The 22,546-nt window shown below is 45.7% G+C and overlaps 1 protein-coding gene across 1 annotated transcript in view; it reads left to right on the forward strand.

Annotated features, from left to right (window-relative positions):
- Positions 1 to 22,546, forward strand: part of POT1 (protection of telomeres 1) — a 161,934-nt gene that overhangs the window by 113,517 nt on the left and 25,871 nt on the right. Inside the window, exon 10 of the mRNA XM_082257094.1 lies at positions 3,443 to 3,645. Coding sequence (XP_082113220.1) covers positions 3,443 to 3,645 — 203 coding nt within the window. The remainder of the gene's footprint in view (positions 1 to 3,442; positions 3,646 to 22,546) is intronic.

The following is a 22,546-nucleotide window of genomic DNA, read 5'->3' on the forward strand; positions in this document are numbered from 1 at the left end:
CCTGCTTGCACTGTCCCAGAAGATAGCCTTTTTGGGGGTTTTCACCTCTGCTTGCAGGGTGTCAGAATTTGACGGCGTTACCCTGTCGTTCACCTTACTTGGTGGTTCACAGTGATAAGGTGGTTCTTCGCCCCTTATCGTCAGGGTGTCTCTGATTTTCATTTGAATGAAGACGTGTTGCCTTCCCTGTGTCACAGACCAAAACATCCAAAGGAAATTGCTTGGCATGCCTTGGATGTGGTCCGGGCGATTAGAGTATAGCTGGCAGCTGCGGAGTCTTTTAGGAAATCAGACTCACTATTAAGGATGGGCCTCGGAAAGGGTTGTCCGCTTCCTCTGTGACCATTTCCAGATGGATCAGACAGATAGTGATTCAGGCCTATTCCATCAAGGGTCAGGTTCCTCCTTTCCCTGTCATTGCGCGCTCGGTACCTCCTGGGCCTTCTGTCATCAGGCGTCAATGATGCAGATTTGCAAGGCGGCCACCTGGTTGTTGGTGCACACTTTCACAAAGTTTTATAAAGTAGAGGTGTTGGCATCTGCCGATACTTCCTTTGGCCTCAAGGTTTTGCAGGCTGCTGTTTAGAGGACCTGGTCCTCTTTGAGGGTGTATTGTTTTTTCAGGTGAGTTCCAGTTGTTTTGGTTGAGCTCCTGTTTACCTGGTTGGCTATAGTTAGCCTTGGGAATTTCTTTATCGCTGTTCCCACCACTCATGTTTAACACTGTTTTGGGATGTCCCAAGGGTTAAGAAGATCAGGAGCTGTGTCCGTCAATGAATGAAAGAGAGAAGGGGATTTTTGACCTACCGTAAAATCAGTTTCTCTAAAGTTCATTGACGTACACAGCACCCAACCTTCTGTGTAGTTGTAATTCTTCTGATACTGCTTGTAACAAAACGGAGTACCTATAGCAGAGAGAGGGAGTATACCCCCTGGGACTGCCCATAGGCGTAGCCAGACTTTTTTTCTGCCTGGTGTCCTTCTCCTGTAGGGGGCAGTGTAACCCAATGGTTAAGATGATCAGGAGCTGTATCAGTCAATGAACATCAGAGAAATTGATTTTACAGTAAGTCAAAAATCCAGTTTTTCTATGTGTCCGTACATTCAGCCCTCAGTGATCTGTGCAAATTGAGTCAGTTCATCGTACATGGTGTGAACGAGGCCATAAGTGGAGCATGGCTTGGAGAGAAATCTTGTCACAATTTACACCTACTTGTAAGTGCGAGCTAATGATAGTGAGCCTTTTTGGGATAACATTGGTCCAAAAGTCTAAAATAGACAAGCTTCCTTGTCAGATGTAATCAATTTAGTTAAAAGTGTAAAAGAGTAAAATCTACATAGACGCACATTAAAATAATAAAAGGAAAATAATAATTGCACACCTATGGGGCGTAATTTCTTTGTTTTCAGATTACTGTCTTGCAGATTTCTTCTAAACATTTTGCTAAGCCTTTGTGTATCAGTACTTTTTGGACATGTACAGGGGGTAGGCCCTGAAAGCTTGTTCTGAAAATAGTGTCAGGACAGTGCAACTGCGTTGTGGCTATAGCACACTAATATGACTACTAGGGATGCACCGAAATTTCGGCCACCGAAATTATCGGCCGAAAATGAGCCTATCTCATTTCGGCCGATAATGGGTTAACATTGCCGAAAATAAATATGGCCGCCGTGGGGAAGAAGGAGGGCGCAGCGCAGGGCGGTTTTAAAAGTCCCGCCTCTGGCCGGCCGTCCGCCTCTCAATGACGTCCCTACTACGATCTGTGCATTATGAATGGACATACCAGGCGGTGGGGGCGGGGCGAGCGGCCGCTATAGAGAGAACTAATGTGATCCATCCCTGTCAGCTCAGCACGACTATGTGTGAATGAGAACAGAACTGACCTGACACCGGGCGGGGGGGCAGGCGGAGCGGCCGCTATTAGCTGTAACTATGTGAGAGCTTCACTTCCCTGACAGCGGAGATACATGCCTGTCAGGGAAGTGAAGCGCTCACATAGTTACAGCTAATAGCGGCTGCTCCGCCCGCCCAACCACCCCCCCCCCCCCGCCCGGTGTCAGGTCAGTTCTGTTCTCATTCACACATAGTCGTGCTGAGCTGACAGGGATGGATCACATTAGTTCTCTCTATAGCGGCCGCTCGCCCCCCCCCCCCCCCCCCCGCCTGGTATGTCCATTCATTAATGCATAGATCGTAGTAGGGACGTCATTGAGAGCTTACCAATGGTATTTGTATTATGAAGCATGAGGGGTTAATGTATTGTCACTGCTGGTCACTCATCTATTAGTGACCGACCAGTGGCAGGTAATTAACCCCTTTGTGTTGCATTAGTGCAACCAGTATCAGTGTTAATTAACACTGGTTGCACTAATACTGGTTGCACTAATGCAGCACAAAGGGCTTAATTACCTGCCACTGGTCGGTCACTAATAGATGAGTGACCAGCAGTGACAATACATTAACCCCTCGTGCTTCATAATACAAATACCATTGGTAATTAAATTAACCTCTTGCCAACCCATCACAGTACATATACTGTGACAGGGTGGCAGCGACAGGTGTACGTCACTACCTGTTTTTGGTGTATGCCCCTGTTCTATCCATTTTAAAAAAATTTTCGTAAAGTAATTTTCGGTTTCGGTTTTCGGCCAAGGGCATCCTGCATTTTCGGTTTCGGCCCAAAATTTTCATTTCGGTGCATCCCTAATGACTACAGTCACCTTACTGCAAAAATCTCAATCCCTATTAGTCCACATGCACACTGAATCCTGTATGATGCCTTTTCTCCGACAGGAAAAAGACTCATGCTTTTTTACATGCGTTTATGCATCTAGAAATAATGCATTCTATTTGCCAGAATGTTAATTTATTCTGGCCATTAAAATGTATTAATGTGGGAACATGCATAGATACGCCTAGTGTTAATGTGCATTTACCCTATTTTCCAGCGTATAAGACGACTGGACGTATAAGACGACCCCCCTACTTTTCAAGTTAAAACATAGGTTTTGGGCTATACTCGCCGTATAAGACTACCCCCCTTCCGAAGCAAAGCAAGGCAACACCATATACCACATACGCCGAGCATAAAAATCCCAAAGGTAAATAAGTAAGTGTAATCTATGAAAGCGCGCTGGCTGTCTGTGCCCTATTCATCTTTTATACTCGGTAATGAAAACCTTTGGAATTACACGAACATGTTCGTTTTTTTAGATTTTACTGATTGAGTTTAGATCTACTATAGGAAACCAACATCAGTGAAAATGTGGATAGACTTGTGATGTGACTGGACAGTCTGTTTAAAGATCCTCAGTTTTTTTCCCTACCAAACCTTGTTTCTTAAACCATTGATCAATTTGCTATTGCGCCTTAATTTATTTTAATGCCCTATCTACATACAATAACAGTAGTATATTCTTATGGATATGCTTTCTCTGTTAGGCAAGATATCCCAGATGAAGAAAGACTTAACAATATTTTGCAAGGAAATTACACCAACTGTCCAGACACAGATGCTGAAAATGCATATTGGTATCAGTCTGTTAAATGGAAGAGAAATCAAGAAAACAGAACGGTGACTATTCATTTTGTGAAAAAGCATGACATGCTACAAAATCCACAGGAATCCTTAATTATGGTAGAAGGTGAGATTGAGTTGCAGTTCATAATATGCACCACTGGATGGCAACCTGACTTCATTTATAAACTGTTTATCTTCATAATAAAGTTCTTTAGATGCTTAAGTACAGAAATTAGAATTGTTAAACTGCTTGTTATGCAGGTAAATAGATGCATGTGAATAAATGTACTATAGCAGGTTTGTTAAAGCTCTGTTTTCACACTAGTGCTTGTATGAAGTTTAAGCAATGAAGTACATTTAATTAAAACTGGTCTTCTAGTCAAAAGGATCTTTCTATTGGAATTATTAATCAGTCCATATAGAGCAGAAACGATATTGTAGTCAATTTAGGAAACAAAAACTGAATAAATGGTGAGGTGTAAACATTTACAACAGAACCATATTTGTATTGCTAGTCAGAAAAAGTGCAGTTGTGCTTAAATCAGAAAGTTCACAATTTTTTTATTTTTTTATTTGTAAGTAATATACCACAACCAAATTGCTGACAGCTACTCACATTTGGGGATAATATGTCTGATTCCTAAATCAGTGCTATGCAGCTTCCCTTCTCCCCTCTATTTGATGTAGCAATGATCAGATTCCTTTTTCCAGGGCATGGCTTTGAGAACGTTTTTGATAATATAATACATCAGGTTTTTTCTGTGTGCCAGAGAGCCTACACGAAGTGAGTTTGGGAGTACCGCTCCTGGATTATAAACTGGGAAACAAAAAGGATTCCCAAACCAGCAACAAAAGGGGTGGGCAGTGGCACCACAGCTACTGTACACCTGCATTAAAAACTGAAGCAGGTAGGTTTTGCTTCATTTATCTATCAAAGCTTTATATATCTAATTTCGATTAAAGTGTATCTCTAAAGTAGTAAAGTGTTTCTCTTTCGTTCATTGATGGGCACAGCTTCTGATTCTTCTTAACCAATGGGTTATACTGCCCCCTACAGGAGTAGGACACTAGGCAGGAAAAAGCTTGACTACGCCCAGTCAGGAGTAAGGTCCTGGTTCCTTGCTGGGATCTCTGGTCCTGGCAATTTTTTTCCTTTTTAAATGGATTTTCTCTTTTGTTCATTGATGGACACCGCTCCTGATTCTTCTTGACCATTGGGTTTTACCGGATTTTTTCCTGTCTTCTGTTATTGTGTTTCTGTGCGAATCTACTATCAACTGGCAGACTGGGCCAAGGACAGGATAATCTAGAGCCAGAGGGTCCCCCCCCCCCCCAGTCTGGCCAGCGAGTGCGCGCAGGCCTCAGCCGCACTAGGTCAGCCTCGACATAGCCCCATTGGGCTGGCCTGCGAGTTAAACATCTCGCAAGGGCGCATACGACCTGGCTTCAGCCTCTGTTGCAGCGTTTCTCCTGGCCAACAGCCACCTGCATCTGAGGGAGCAGTGGTATGTCAGGAGCGTTGCCCATCCTATTCCTGGTATGGTAAGTAGCTGTCCCCCTCTCTACCCCTGGAGGGTTTTGGGGTGGACAGTGGAACCCCCGAGTTCCCCTCCCTCCCCCCCAACCCTCTAAAAATTTGGTGGTCACTGTGGGTCTTCAGGCTGGGCCTCCACACAAACTGAGGCCATGGCTTGCGGCCTACTAGGTCATGCAGCCAGCTTGGCACCTCCCTTGGAAGGGGTGCCATGGCGCTGTGGGGGTGGTTTAATTTTTGATGGCAACCATGCCATCATTATTGTTTTAGCGCTGTGGGACCATCAGGATACCCTGCCCGCACGTCTGTGTCGTGGCGGGCGGCTCCCTTTTAAGGTGGCTATTTCCTAATGTGATGGGCTCGGGGGGCGACCCCCTTGTTTTTTTGTGGGGTCCAGTTGGTGGTCAATTTGTGGACCCTGGGTCGGCGTCCCCCTTGCAGGATCGCAGTCGGCGGCCCTCCCCTGATATGTTTTTCAAGGTGACCCTCATATATAGCGTCCCCTGCCTCATTTGTCCATCAGATCCTGAATCTGTTTCGGCCGCCGCGAACGCGAGTCCACCCTTCTGGGTCTGCGTCCAAGCACCCTGAGTGTTCAGACAGTGAGGATGTTTCCTCTGCTCCTCTAGCCATGCATGAAATGCACAGGTGGATGCCCTGATTGTGTCAGAGCGAATAATAATAATTTTAAACATGGTGGTGATGCTGCGTCGGAGGCGCAGGTCCCTTTTAGCACCACAGGTCCTCCACTGTGGCGGGGATGTTCCCCTTTCCCTTATACTTTGACAACATTGTCACATAACAGTGGGGTTGTCCAAAATGTACCCTAAGCGTTTTTCTATGTGGTATCTTTTTAAGGATTCCCTGCTTAAAAAGTGGATGGTCCCACCTGTAGTGGACTTGTCGGTTTCAACGTTACATAAAGCTACCTTACGTCCTTAGCCTTTAAAGATCCGGTTGATAGGAGAGCCAAGGCTCTGGCCTGCCATATGTTTCATTATGGCTGCTTCGGCTTAGGTCAGTACTTACTATTGCCCTGGTGTCACAAACTCTGACGAGTGGGCTAAACTGTTATGCCGGGACCTGGAGGGGAAAGGGCTTCCCCCTGCCTTTTCGGAGCTGGCGGATCAGTTTATCCAGGGGCTACAGTTTATCTGTGATACCTCTTTGAATGCAGCTCCTTTGATTTTAGGCTGTCTGTATCAGCAGTGGTCCTTCAACGTCTTATCTGGGTGACAATGCTGGTCAGCAGACCAGACTTCTAAGAAGGCCTTATCTGATCTCCCCTTTGTGGGGGATCTCCTATTTGGAACTTCCTTGGATGACATTAGTAGACGTGGGCCAATTATTCTTGGCTCTTAAGAGGCCTTCTTCTGTTTCTCAAGGGATAAAAGTCCTTCAGGGCCTCCCCCAGAGATTCAAAGAGGACCTGGTCTGGCAAGCCATGAGGGGCTCTTCCACACCTGCGGACAAGGCTTTCTCTGCATAAAGGGGCGCCTTCACGCAAATCTTGGGTGGGAGGACGTCTTCGCTGATTTCTGGATCCGTGGACTTCTCTGGTACAGGTCAAGTGGGTCCACAAAGTCTTTTGGTCCAGCTACAAGATCGGGTTTTGTTCTTATCGTTCGGAAAGGTTCTTCCTTTCCAACCTGCACTTGTCCCCAGATCGCTTACGGGGTCACTTTGGGGCAGTGCAAGACTTCATGGGGTGATTGTCCTGGTTCTGGCTTCAGAATGTTTTCAGAGGTTTTACTCAAACCTGCTTACAGTTCCCTGGAAAGAACGCAAGGTACGTCCAATTCTGGACCTCAAGGCCCTAAACTGCCTTGTGCGGGTACAGAAGTTCTGAATGGAGTCCATCCGCACGGTAGTTGGTGTCCCTAGATCTGGAGGATTTACTTGCTTCGATCGACATCAAGGACGCCTACCTTCACATTCCAATAAGTGTCAGTCACCAGCGCTTCCTCCACTTTGCCATGGGCGAGTAGCATTATCAGTTTGTTGCATTTACCTTTGGTCTCACCTCCGCTCCTTGGGTCTTAACACAGTGTTGGCTCCAGGGCTAGCATTGTTGCGTCAGCAGGAGATCGCAGTACTGGGATACCTGGACTATCTTCTTCTACGAGCAGAGTCTCCAACTGCTCTGATGCACACCTTGCAGATTACCCTGCAATCTCTGAGGTAGTTTGGTTGGATTCCATCCACAAAACTGTACTATTTGGGTGGATTCAGCCTTAGTCAGAGTGTTGCTTCCTCTGGAAAAATTCCAGAAATTGCAGGAGGCAATTCAGCTTCTCTTGTCCAGCAGACAGTCATCCCTCCAGGCTTGCATGCGGGTGCTGGGCCTGTTGGGGTCTACCTTTGAGGCAGTTCCGTTTGCACAGTTCCACACCAGATCTCTGCAAAAAGAGATTCTGGTGAAATGGTACAAGAATCCACAGTCTCTGGAAGTGGTTTCGATCTCTAGCACTTCGACAGGGAAATCCTTCTCCCCCTGTACTGGGCGGTTGTCACCACGGATGGCAGCCTGTCCGGTTGGGGAGACGTCGTTGGCACTGCTTGTGCTCAGGGGGTCTGGACTCAGGAAGAGTCCAGACTGCCAATCAATGAACTGGGATTCCGAGCAATCAGACTTTGTCTGGATCATTGGACAGTTCATCTTCAGGGGTGTCCAGTACAAATTCAATCGGACAAAGCCACGGCCATGGCGTCAAGATCGTCTGATTTATGCCTTTCCCCCTCTCAAACTTCTGCCAAGACTCCTGTGCAGGATCAAGGCAGCAAGGGATCCCAGGCTTTCTAGTGGCTCCAGACTAGCCTCGCCATTCTTTGTACGCCGATCTGTTACGGCTGGTCGCTGATGCTCCTTGTAGAATGCCTCTCAGGGAAGATCTGTTGTCCCGGGGCCAATCTTCCATCCTGCTTTACAATCGCTAGATTTTATGGCTTGTCTGTTAAAAGCCAGGTGCTGAAGGATAGAGGTTTGTCTGAATCTGTGATTCCTACACTGTTAAAGGTTAGAAAATCTACCTTTTAGGAAGATCTACCATTGTACTTGGAAGACGTACGTTGTATGGTGAGTCTTTTGGAGTTCTTCCTTGCTCCCTTTTTCGGTGGCTCGGATCTTGGATTTTTTTCCAACGGGGGGTTGTGCACTCTCAAGGGCCAGGTTTTGCCCTTGGCGGTTTTCTTTCAACGTCCATTGACCACACATTTCTTGGTGCTTACCTTTATCCAGAGAGCTTGACACTTGGTTCCTCTGGTGCGGTCTCCTTTACCGCCATGGGTCATCAAATTGGTGTTGTCAATTATCCAGGAATCTCCCTTCGAAAATATCGGGATGTTCCCCTGCTTACATTGTCCCAGAAGGTGGCCTTTTTGGTGGCTATTACTTCTGCGTGCAGGGTGTCGGAGCTGGTGGCGTTGTATGGTCGTTCACCTTACCTGTTGGTTTATAGAGATAAGGTGGTTCTTCGTCCCTGTCCATTGTTCCTTTCAAAGGTCGTCTGATTCCATTTGAACGAAGACATTGTGTTGCCTTCTCTATGTCCCAGGCCTAAACATCCTAAGGAAATTGCTCTGCATTCCCTGGATGCGGTTCGGGCAATCAGAGTATACCTGGCAGCTACGGAGTCTTTTAAGAAGTCAGACTCACCATTTGTACTAACGGTTGGACATCAAAAAGTGTCGGCTGCTTCTGCTGTGACCATTTCCAGATGGATCAGACAGACAGTGATTCAGGCCTATTCAATTAGGGGTCAGGTTCCTCTTTTCCTTGTTAAGGTACACTCTACTAAGACGCTTAGTGCCTCCTGGGCCTTCAGGCATCGGTGATGCATGTTTGCAAGGCGGCCATCTGGTCGTCTGTTTTATAAAGTGGATGTGTTGGCATCTGCGGATGCTTTTGGCCGCAAGGTTTTGCAGGCTGCTGTTTAGAGGGCCTGGTCCTTTTTGAGGGTGTATTTTTTTTCAGGTGAGCTCCAGTTGTTATTGTTGAGCTCCATGATGCCCGGTTGGCTATGGTTAGCCTTGGGAATTTTTTTCTGCTGTTTTCCCACCCCTCATCTTTAACATTGCTTTGGGACGTCCCAATGGTTAAAAAGAATCAGGAGCTGTGTCCATCAATGAATGAAAGCGAAAATTGGATTTTTCACTTACCGTAAAACCAATTTCTTTAATGTTCGTTGACGGACACAGCACCCACCCCTTTGTGGAGTTGGCTTTCTTCTGACACTGCTTGTAACAAAACTGATTGCCTATAGTGGGTGTATACCCCCTTGGACTGCACCATAGGCGTAGCCCCGCTTTTTCCTGCCTAGTGTCCTACTCCTGTAGGGGGCAGTATAAGCCAAGGGTTAAGAAGAATCAGAGCAATGGATTTTACAGTAAGTCAAAAATACAATTTTTACTGTAGATTTGCTATCAGTAATATAAAGTCTGAGAAGGTGGTATTACTTTTGAACATTTTTTGATCTAAAGCAAATGTTATTTTGATGCATGGGAGATCAGGTGTGGTCTGTCCCACCATTATTCCTAGCTCTTTGTGCTTGTGCCAGCCAGCTGCATAGTGAAGAGGACATGCTGCTCAGTACTGACACTGTACAACTTTTGTTTCTGTCCCTGCTTATGTGTATTGCTTCTGAAGTCATTGCAATACCTTCCAAAATCTTGCCACTGTCTTTTCACAGGAGCCACTTTGAGTATTCTGTGATCACTATTGTGCATGTTCTTTCATTGGAGTCTTTGAACTCTTTTGGCCTGTCAAAATCTTTTATGCTTTAGAAAATTTTGGAATAAATGAAGAAGATTCTGAGGTTACTGTGACTTTCTTGTGCTCTTGATATACACTGCGTGTCAATTTATAAACTACTTTGAAGTCAACCTGACTTAACAAAAATGTGGGTACTATACCTGCCAAATCACAGACTTGGAACGACCACACAGCTATTAGAAGCAGAAGTTATAATCTGCCTTTTTGTTCTTTTTAGCATTTCTTAGTGAAGCCACAGTATTGGCATGGAAGCCAGGAAGCTAGCCACTTCAAAAGTTTTTTGTGCTGTTTTCTGTCACTTTTAAACTGTATTTATAGCTGTCTGGGTATATAATGGCTCTCAGCATAAGTAAATTAGAAATCTATAATAATAAAATACAAGTGTCCCTGCGTCCAGTCCCTGTGTCCATGGGATTGCGCTACTGCGCATGTGCCCCACGGACAGCTGTTGAGAGCGCAGAGATTTCGCCCCGCCCTACTTCAGTCTCTTAGGGCAGGACTATTTTTTTTTTTTTTAGCCCGTGGTGTGTGAAACACACTCAAAAGACTTACACCCGGTGCATAAAAAAGTGCACACACGCAAACGTGAGACACACAAAAAAGTGCACTAGGCGTACACATGGCCCTCTTCCGAAAAGCAAGGGCCCTGACCCTGATCCCCCGGGCGCAAGGCTCCTGACAGGGATTGAGGTACTCACTATGGCCTGCCCAGCCGAAACCAGGCAGACCCCCTTCTCCAAGGGGACTGCCGAAACAGCCCACCCCAAGTACTTGGTGGGGCTCCCCCGAAGGGAGACCCCATGAGAGAGGGGGAACTAAGCCAGAGGCCATATCCACCCCCTCCCAAGACTTTCAGGGCAGGCCCAAGGACCTACGCCGTACTAATCGTGCAAGTGATCAACCAAAAGGGACAAACGTGACACTCAACAAAGAAAAAAGAGTGGGGAAAGGGAAGTGGAGAAGTGCTGGGTAGTGTCAAAGTGCAAGACCTTGACAGGCGCCCCCGGCCAGGAATAAAAAATTCCTCTGGTGCTGGCCAAAAGGCCCGTCCCAAGAGGCAGGTGCGGAAAAAGTGTGTGGTGCAGTGACCATGGTGCCAAAAACTCAGGTGAGCTGTTACTCACCAGTGAGAATTAAGGCACCCCTGGGCTGCCACCCCAGGGGCACGTACACCACAGGCTTTTTCGGTCTAGGCCCCCGGCCAGACCCGGTGTAGCCCATCGCTACCAGGAGGCTTGGAACATGAACAGCTTAGGGAGAGCCTGCCTTCAACTGGGGAAAAAGGCCCTCCCTTAAGGCCAGATTCAACCCAGGAGGAAAAGGCCCTCCCACCGCCATCCCTATTCCTTACCAATTACATCCAGGAGCAGTACTAACCGGAAATTTCTTGCTCCCTTCAAACTGATAGGGGCAGATCCCATTCAAATCAGAAGGCAACGGACCCATCCGGCTTTCTCTGACAGTGCCTACTTCCCAGTCCCCCAGATTCTCCTGGGGCGCCCTGGTTCATTTCAGCCCCTGCCGATACTAACCATCAAGTTCCATACCAACTGATAAGAACAGATACTACACTTGATCTTAGCCAAAAGGCTGAGAAGCGAAATGTTGTATTCAATGTACTTCATAATGCACATATATATTAAAGACTTCATTCTGCACAATATATATATATATTAGAAACAAATACAGCATTGCACTTCAGCATGTGATCAGCTCTGCAGTTCTGTGGGTAATTTGCATAAACCACTCCCACCTACCAATCATACAGTAGAAGTTATCTGCTCAGCAGCACACATAGGCTCTGTGTACACCATCGGGGTTACACAGCAGAGAAGTAGAGAGAGAGAGAGTAGGAGGTGTCTCATTACTCTGTGAAGCTGACATTTTGTACTGTGTATATATATATATATATATATATATATATATATATATATATATATATATATATATATATATATATGGGAATATTGTCTGATTAAAGAACACAAACACAGCTCTTATCGGGGCACATTAAAGGGGGACTCTGACGGCATTATTAAGGGGAACTCTGACTGCAATATTAACGGGGGACTCTGACTGCAATATTAAGGAGGACTCTGACGGCAATATTAAGGGGCACTCTGACGGCAATATTAATGGGGACTCTGACCACATTATTAAGGGGGACTCTGACCGCATTATTACGGGGACTCTGACCGCATTATTAAGGGGGACTCTGACCAGGGGCACTTTAACCGGGGCTCATACAGGGGAACTCTGACCCGGACACATAAAGGGACACTGATGTAAGGAGGCACTCCGATGGGGACACTGATGTAAGGAGGCACTCCGATGGGGACACTAATGTAAGGGAGCACTCCGATGGGGATGCTGATGTAAGGGAGCACTCCGATGGGGACACTGATGTAAGGGAGCACTCCGATGGGGACATTGATGTAAGGGAGCACTCCGATGGGGACACTGATGTAAGGGAGCACTCTCCAGTGGGGACACTGATATAAGGGAGCACTCTCCAGTGGGGACACTGATGTAAGGAGGCACTCTGATGGGGACACTGATGTAAGGAGGCACTCTGATGGGGACACTAATGTAAGGGAGCACTCCGATGGGGACACTGATGTAAGGAGGCACTCCGATGGGGACACTGATGTAAGGGAGCACTCTGATGGGGACACTGATGTAAGGAGGCACTCCGATGGGGACACTGATGTAAGGAGGCATGCCAATGGGGACACTAATATAAGGGAGCACTCCGATGGGGACATTGATGTAAGGGAGCACTCCGATGGGGACACTGATGTAAGGGAGCACTCTCCAGTGGGGACACTGATGTAAGGGAGCACTCTCCAGTGGGGACACTTGATGTAAGGGAGCATTCTCCAGTGGGGACACTGATGTAAGGAGGCACTCTGATGGGGACACTGATGTAAGGAGGCACTCTGATGGGGACACTGATGTAAGGAGGCACTCCGATGGGGACACTGATGTAAGGGAGCTCTCCGATGGGGACACTGATGTAAGGGAGCACTCCGATGGGGACACTGATGTAAGGGAGCACTCCGATGGGGACACTGATGTAAGGAGGCACTCCGATGGGGACACTGATGTAAGGAGGCACGCCGATGGGGACACTAATGTAAGGGAGCACTCCGATGGGGACACTGATGTAAGGAGGCACTCAGATGGGGACACTGATGTAAGGAGGCACTCTGATGGGGACACTAGATTGGATTGCTAGAGCAACAGGGATGCAGTGCACAGTGCGTGACAGGTCGGACAAGGAGGCTGATGAGGGAGAGACTTAAAGATATTAAAAGGACATTGTATGAGGAAACTTATACTTGGAATTGCATGAGGAAACTTATACTTGGCAAACCCTTTGACTGTAATTTTTGTGGTGAAAAAAGGGAATAGAGCCATAATTAATTTATAAAGGAAAAAAGCTGTTGCTGTCAGGAAAAGGATCATTTAAACAGAGGAAAAAAACCTGTCACACTCAGCAAAGCAAATCTGCGACTGTAGAAATGCTGTTAAAGGGACATTGCCTGATTGAAATCTACCAATGTAAGTGCATTACTGTAAAAAAAAAAAAACGCAGAAGATAGACACGCTATTAAAGGGACATTTATAAGCAAACTGACTTTAGTAGCAAAGTACGCCTTACTGGAACAAGTCTGTTTTTACAAATGTTTGACCACATATATCTAGCGCCCGTTAATTTAACAGGCTTAATGTCTAGTTTAGCATATTATTGGTGGCAAGAAAATGCAGGCCCAGTTAAAGCAACCTTGTGACTACAATAAAAAATAAAAGCACACTCACTCTATCTAAGGGGTTTACTATAGGACACAGTAGTGGCCGTTGGGAGGGAACCACAGCAGGGGACCAGGCATGCAAAACACCCAGAAGTTTCAGATCTTAGTGGCACTTGTAGCTCTTCAAGTGGCAATTATTTGACACACTGCCCACCGGGAAAGTATAAAATTTCTTGTTTCAGAATGCTTGTATTTTATTTACTGTAGTGACTGGTTATCCTAAAAGGATGATCCAGGCAAAACCTTCAATAATATGTAGGGGAAAAGCTATTCTTTTTCAGTGAACTATGTGTAAGAAAAATACAGGTTCCATGTAGCCTTTACCCAGTATTGGGTCCTGCCCTAAATGAAGACTTACACTAGCAGTTCCATTCAGCAGAAGCTCCACCTGATCTTTCCTATCTATTCATCAGAAGCTTGCTCTTAGCTCCTGGTAAGCGATTTTTAACATTCACATTGGGTATGGTTTGAAGTTATTCTAAACCTTTATTTTTTTTTTTAAATAACAAATATGTTATACTTACTTGCACTGTGCAATGGTTTTGCACAGAGCAGCCCCAACACTCCTGGTTCCTACTGCCTTCCGAGTACTCCCCCCAGAAAGCCGCTTGCAGAGGCACTGACAGCAGGGCTTTTTCCCACGACCTCGTCGTAGGATTTGATTGACAGCAGCAGGATCCAATCACTTCCACTGCTATCATCTACCCTGTGAAGAGGGAGGAGAGAGCCGCTGCTCTTGTGTACAGACCTGGATCGAGATCGGGCTCAGGTAAGTATAAAAGGGGAGTGGGGGAACTCTGGACACAGAAGGTTTTTTACCCTAATGCAGAGAATGCATTAATGAAAAAAACTTAAGGCTTTAGAACCACTTTAAGTTCACTGTCCTACAGAGAAAAATTGAAGACAGTCTAACCTTATGTAAGTCTCCTGGCAATTCTTTTTATCCTGACTGTAGTTCTTGTTTAAATCTGTTCACAGATTTCTGGGGGAAACTGGGCAGATGGTTATTTATTTTGCTGCTGTCATTTACACATGCTAGTGCATTTAAAACTCTTGATATAAACATAATATTCACTTCCCCAAAGGCAGACATTACTTTCTTTTTTCAAATTCTTTATTCTTTATTAGGCCTCATGTACACTGCTGCTGATAAACGGACGTTTAGGAGCAGTTGGGCATTTTTTTCAGCAGCCCCTGAACCCTCCTCTATGTTATCTTATCTGTCCATGTACACTGAGTTGTTTGCAGTCATTTAGAGGCAGTTGAGTTCAGTGTCGTTTTTTGGAAAGACATTATTTGCTTTCAGGATGTTCAGAACGTGTGTTTACTGGCATTTCAAATGCCAAACGCGACCAAACGCGGTCACCCTGTTTAGCGCTTGCGTTTTTACTGTTTAAAAGGGGAATGATTTTTCGACCTCTAAAAACGGATTTGAGCACAAACGCCCGCTAAACGCGGCATTCAAACGCGACACAACGGACGTTTTAAGCGTCGTTTACATAGCTGTTAAATTCCAGCGTTCAAAGGAGTTTTGCAAACGTCCCATGTACATTTAGCCTTAAAAGTAAAAAAGAGGCAGCAGATACTAACATGAGGCATACATAGCATAGATCAACATATAGTAAGGTACAAAAACAGGGGTGTCAAAGTAACGCAACACATTACAGAGAATAATGCCCCGTACACACGTGCAGATTATCTGAAGACTTTTGTCTGCAGACTTACCAAAACCATATAATATGAGGCCAAACCTAAACACTTTCAATTTGTATGCAATCCGGCAGGCCCTTGCACTACATAGAAAAGGTAAATCTGAAGACAAAAGTCTTCAGATAATCTGCACGTGTGTACGGGGCATTAGTGCTCACTTAGACGAACAAAGAGAAAGGCATGTCAAAAACGGGTACCACAACTGGGGTGGCAATTCTCAGAACAGTGGCATAAGATCAAAAGCGTTATCTGAAAAAATACATTGGTGAGAATGGGACAAAAAAAAAAACCGAGCATGTATATGAACGAAAAACATGAATGCCATAGGGAAAATAAGTGCTTTTCGCTCTATAGGGAAGGGAGAAGCAGGGGGGAGCATAAGAGGGGGAAAGGGGCATAGAAACCACAGTGGCCATTGAGATGGGGAGGGAGGACACAGGGGGAAGGAAACATAGACGGGGACAAGAAAATGGGCGTCCCATGCGGGTGAACTCGCGATCCAATGTTCAGCATCCATCAGCAGGGCCAGCACTCAGGGCCTGGCCCTCATCCGAGAGTACAAACAGGTTCCAACACTCCCACGTTTTAGTATATTGTTCCCTTCTACCCAGTGCGGTAAGTACCAGGTCCTCCAAGTCATTGATCGATTTCACTTTTTGGAGCCACATAGGAATCGTGGGTGGAGTCTTGGTCTTCCAACGGAGGCTTATGCATGATTTAGCAGCATTCGTAAGGTGGCAGACTACGGAAGTCTTGTATCGTGTTGGCTAGCTCGCGGAGCAATGTAGCAAGAAGGCGGCAGGGTCATCAGGAATAACCTATTCGGTCATCAGTTGGATAATTCTGCGAACTTCAGTCCAAAAGGTGCATTGTTTAGGGCAGCCAAAAGATGTAGAGTAACGTGCCCCGGGCCTGCGAGCCACGCCAGCATTGATCAGAGGCCTCAGGAAAGATACGGTGCAGTTTGTCCGGGGTGTAATACCAATGTGACAGGATCTTATAGTTCGATTCCTGTATACGAGTGCAAATTGAAGATTTTAGAACGGCAGACATTACTTTCACCTTTGTAGTTATACTAGACCTTTCTTATACTGCATGTCAAGACTGACAAATCATTTGCTTTGCACTGTGTCACAATTGCAGGCCTCAGTGACTCTGCTGTGTTTGCCAATTTTTTTTGTGGGGGGGGGGGGGGGCATTAAAGTGCACTGCAGTGCCTGTTTTGAGGGCCACCTTTAGTCTTTGGCTTTGCCACTTTCTGTGTGTCCTTTTGGATCACTGGACTATAAAATAACATTGCACTGCTGACTGCTTGCTGTTCCTTCTCCAGTCCCTGGTGCCTAAAACATGTTCGGCAGGGCTGTGCAGTGCAATGCAGCAGTCTGACAAATAAAAAACTGCCACTCTTATGTTGGCTGTATGCAAAATCAATATGACTTGTGGGATTAGTTGATATTATTCTTCTTTGTTGGATTATTTGGGGGTGGTTGTTTCCAAAGGGTTTTTTGTTGTACAGTCATCTAGAGTGCAAAGCAAACCAGAGCCGTGCATTGATCAATGGCCTCCATTATTCAACACTCTGCCTTGTAAAGTAATGTTTTAAAAATGTTGCAAAGCCAGATGTATTATTTCACTAACAGCAGAATAGTAATTAAAAGCTAAAACCCAAATTATCCTTGTCCCTAGGAATACACAAGAAGTAAAACTCACAAATAGGTGAGTGCACATTTGCATGTTAACACACATTGCGCTAAGGCAGTTTATTCGTTTTTTAATTTGGCGATATCAAAAAACAGAATATATTACTATACAAAAGATATATAACTGCAAAAAGGTTTGTGAATGAAAATATATAGAGAAGTTTTGATGAAGCACTACATAGTATTCATAGAGGTAGAGCAGTGTTATTTATTATTATTTATTTCAGGTACTTATATAGCGCTTTCCATTTACACAGCGCTTTACATATACATTGCACATTCACATTAGTCCCTGCCCTCAAGGAGCCTACAATCTAAGGTCCCTAACTCACATACATACACAGTAGGGCCAATTTTATACAGGATCCAATTAACCTACCAGCATGTCTTTGGAGTGTGGGAGGAAACCGAAGTACCCGGACGAAACCCAAGCAGGCACAGGGAGAACATGCAAACTCCAGGCAGGTAGTGTCGTGGTTGGGATTCGAACCAGCGACCCTCTTGCTGCTAGGCGAAAGTGCTAACCACTACACCACTGTGCCGCCCCAGGTTATAAAGCATAACATACATCCTATACATTTAGGCTGGGTTCACATTTACTGCGGCCACGGGTCACAGCAGGGGGTCCAGTGCGTCCCTATTTACTGATTCAGATGCAAATCAGATCCGAATTTCTTGCTGAATTTGCACCTGTTTGGAGCCAAAGACGCACAGGACCCTTTCCAAATGCGGACCACGGCCCCCCGGAGGTGTGTGAACTGGCTCTATTAGGAGCCAGTCATACTCTCCTATCATGCCAATTGGATGCGAGGAAACCCACATCCAATTCGCATAAGTGTGAACCCAGTCTTAAGACTAAATTTGAGTCCAACCTCTGTGAAGTATCTTAAAAACAAATCAGATCAAACAGGAAGTACCTCAGTTTTTTTTTGCCAGTGTCTTTAAGGTGGTGGTCACTGATGTGATACATGTCCTCTTGGAGCATACTTAGAGGTCTGGATGATTCTGTTAAGAATCAGGGACTTCAATCGTATCCATTCAAAAAAGCTATCAGCCAAAATGGATGGTACTCGAGCCTCATTGGATAGAAGAAAAGATTCCTCGAGGTTTCCCTGTAATACAGCCTTATGGCACTGGACCTGGCGTAATGAAACCCAGTGCAGGGTTTGTTCTGACCAAGGTGTTTTCTTGCAGGGTGCTATACAGGTCCTGGGGAGTGGACCCCAAATTATGGGGGATCCAGATCCTGAAAGACTTTTATGACTGAGCCCTCCGTGATAGGTGAAGATTGGACTCCTGTCTGGTCTCTCTCCCAGTGGCCACTGGGGGCAGTGTACTGTTCATGCCCTGTGTAATTCTCAGGAGTATTGGATTGCAGTGTCTCCTCCAGCCACTAGAGGGTGGAGGTTTGCTCAGTATGGCCTACTACTGTATAGACAGGAAGTAAAAGGGCGGCCATTTTTGGTGGACCATGCGGGCTAAAGGCCTCTAATACGTAACTACATAATGAAATGTGAATACTTTCTATGGGAGGGCGAGGTGACCAGACAAGGCATGGTTAGATACTGCAAAAAGGTATACTTACTGCTTAATCCGTGGGGCTTTTACAACTGTCTGTCAAGTGCACCTTAAGGAGTTTGGTCTCCAGGAGCTTATTTTTAGGATATTTTGAAGTAGCATTGAGGCTGCATTGGATGCCTATGTGCTTGGCTAATCCTGCAAAATTAGTTGGGGCCAAGTGCAGTTGAGCAGGTGTAGCATAGTAACATGTTTGCATAATCACATGCTTACTTACTTACATAAGCACATGCTTGCATAGGCATGTGTTTGCATAGTACATGTTGCATAAGCATATATTGCATAAGCACATGTTGCATAAATGCATGTTTTTCATTAACAAAGGTTGCATAAGCTCATGCTTGCATAAACGTATGCTTACCTAAACACATTTGCAAAAAACTCATATTGCATTAATGCATGCACACGTGTTTTCATGTTTGCGTGAACACGTATTTGCATAAATGCATGTTTGCATAGACACATTCTGCATAAACGCTTGCTTGCTTATTGTGAGGATGCATGCTTTCATGGGCATGTGTTTGCATGGGTACCTGTGTCATGTTTGTGTGTACACGTATTTGCATAAGCGCATATTTGCATAAACGCATACTTCCATAAATACATGCTTCCATAAATGCATGCTGGCATATTTTCATTTTGAGCTGCATACATGTATGCTTATTTGCCTTGATCTGCATACATATATGCTTATTTGCCTTGATCTGCGTACATATATGCTCATTTGCCTTGATCTGCGTACATATATGCCTATTTGCCTTGCTCTGCATACATATATGCTTATTTGCCTTGCTCTGCATACATATATGCTCATTTGCCTTGATCTGCGTACATATATGCCTATTTGCCTTGCTCTGCATACATATATGCTTATTTGCCTTGCTCTGCATACATATATGCTTATTTGCTTTGCTCTGCATACATATATGCTTATTTGCCTTGCTCTGCATACATATATGCTTATTTGCATTGCTCTGCATACATATATGCTTATTTGCCTTAAACTGCCTACCTGCATACCTGGGTACCTGCATACTTGAAACCCTATTGGATTGCATAGCGGTAAACCAACATAGTTTTAGGCCTGCATCCTCAGGGGACTGCATATTAGGTGTTGGCTAATATAGTTGCTACATTTTTTACCTGTTATACCAGCTAAAATGGCTCCAGAAGGGAGAGGCAGCCGGGGGAGGCAGGTGCACCGCTCTCAGGTTCAGTGATCTGGCGGTGTCCACATCTCCCGATAGACCAGTGGTTTCAGGTACATCCGAACCACTGTGGTGTTTGGCAGTGCAGTGTTTCCTTACTCATTCATTTTTCGTCAGATGGACTCCAGCCGCATTACCCTGAACACGCCTGATCACTGTTGGTTCCCTTAACCTGGCTGGGGACAATAGAAGATTGGACGGGAAGAACCTGTCTCGTGGACAAGACCGGAATTTGATTTTGTACCTGAAACTGATCAATTTGTGAACCCATTTGTCCTGAATCAAGGAATCCAGGGTTCCTGGAAGAATCTAAGATGTCCACCACCCACCCCAGACTCGGATGAGGGCGCCCCTCCATGCAGACGAGGGCTTGTCTGCGGGTCCGGATTTGCCGCCTTTGGACTTACCGGGCCATGGCTTCTTGGACCCCCCCCCCGAAGGCATGAAAAAGACATTTATGAACAGTAAAGGTAAGGCCCCTGCCTAGAGAATTGGGGCAGATTAGTTCTCTTCCCCCCCCCCCATGATACCTTTGATCAACTCGTCCAGAGAGGCTCCAAATAACTTCTCCCCCATAAAAGGGAAATCAGCAAATGATTTTTCAGAAGCCTGGTCAGCCGACCAGCATTTCAGCCATATCAGGCGTCTAATTGCAACCCCCACTGCTGACGTCCTGGCCACCAATAAGGCCAAGTCCAGGGATATATCACACATGAACACCAGGGCTTGGACCAACGGGTCTAACAGTTCCAGAACCGCAGGAGGAAGCTGTGTCGTTTTCAAGTTACTCTTCAGCAACTTCACCCATTCAGTAGCAGTCTGTGCTATGAGAAAGCTCACAAAGTTAGCTTTTAACACGTGACCCGTCACCACATGTTCATGGCGGGATAAGGATTCCACCGGTCTATCCACGGGATCCAAAAAGGTTGGCGACTCCTCCACCGGAACCAGAGTTGCATTATTCAACCTGGCCACTGGTTGAGCTCTGTTTTACCTGGTTGGCTACGTTTGGCCATTGGGGCATTCAGGTTTTTTGTTTCTGTCTTGTTCCCACCTCTCATGTTTTTACTGCTTTGGGACATCCCTATAGTCTATAATTAAGCAGAGCTGCGTCTGTTGATGAACGATAGAGAAAACAGGATTTTTGTAAGAACTTACCGTAAAATCCTTTTTTCTGAAGTTCATCGACAGAAGCAGCACCCGCCCCTCTACTTTTGAGTTGTGGGATCTTTTCCTTTCACTGCTTGCAACACAACTGTTTGAGTATAGCAGAGCCTGAGGGGTTATGCCGGCTGGGACAGCCCCTATAGGCGTGGACAAGCCTTTTTTCTGCCTAGTGCCTATCCCTAGTGGGAGGATCATAACCCTATAGTCTATGATTAAGCAGAGTTGTGTCTGTCGATGAACTTCAGAGAAAATGATTTTACGGTAAGTTCTTACAAAGATAGTTTTTTTTTTTTTTTCCATTTGTGACTTGGCCCTTCAAGCTAGCCACAGCTCCCGAGGGTTCGCAAAGCTCCAAGCCCAAGTACTGGACTTGCTGAAGTCGCAGGGCATTTCAGTCTCGGTACACCCTAATAATCTTTGCTCAGAAAGTGGTCGGTTTTAGGTTTTCTTTCAATACATTTCTGCAGGAGAAAATTGTATCCAGGTTAAAGCACGTTCCCTACAGACAATCCTGCTCCAAGTTTTTGCTGTAGAGAATTATTCCCTGTCTGAGACCTGAAGATCCAAGCATTGGATTGCCAGAGGGCTCTGTCCCCGGGGTGTTGCAGAGCTAAAATTGCTGGTTGATGGTTTGGAATCTGGAGAGGGCCAAATTCTTCTTTTCAGGGGTTCGGAAGATAATAAGCACTGGGGGAAGTCACTCCAGTTGAATTGAAGGTGGCTACAGTTTTGTGGACTTGGTTTCCACAGGAGAGAATACTGTCCATCGATATCTTGAAACTTTTGGCCAGTACACCTTGCTCTGGGTTATTGGACGAACCAGTTTTAGGTTCAATCCGACAATGCCTCTACAGTGGCATTTAATCAACAACCAGGGCAGCACCGGGAGTCGTGCAACTCTGGAAGGGAACCACATTCTGTCTGGGGCAGAACAACAGGTGCTGTCTCTCTCCCCAGTACATATTCCAGGTATAGAAAAATGACATGGGGGTTTTCCAGTCATCAGCATCTAATGCCGGAACCACGCAGCCCCTGCTTCCGGAGACATTTTTGGCAATATGCCAACATTGGGGAACTCTGCATGTGGATCTACTGATTCTAAGTTCTACAATAAGTTGGACAGGTTGTGTCTGGGATGAGAGTCCCACTGGCAATAGGGGTAGATGCACTAGTAACACCTTAGGGACCAGTTCTCCCTAATTAACGCCTTCCCTCTGTTTCGACTACTACCGCATCTTTTGCAGAAAATCCGGGAGGTGGTAACACTGATAATAGTGTTCGCCCAATTAGTACTCTGACATAGCCTAGGACACTTTCAGTCCAGCTGGACCCAATGGTCTTGGGTCCTGTTATATCTGCTCTGTTGAGCGCCTGGAAGCTGGCTTGAGGGAGTTTCAATTACAGGACTTGAAATATTTTATGCCTGGGGTGAAGCAAGGAAGTGGCACCTGCAGATATGCAAGTGGCAGTATTTTTGCTTTCTCTAATGGAAGGGAAGTGAGATTGGCCTTAGGTACCATTAAGGGTCAGATTCATCCCTAT

This window comes from Pelophylax lessonae (assembly GCF_965119305.1).
Source record: "Pelophylax lessonae genome assembly, chromosome: 4".
Taxonomy (NCBI): domain Eukaryota; kingdom Metazoa; phylum Chordata; class Amphibia; order Anura; family Ranidae; genus Pelophylax; species Pelophylax lessonae.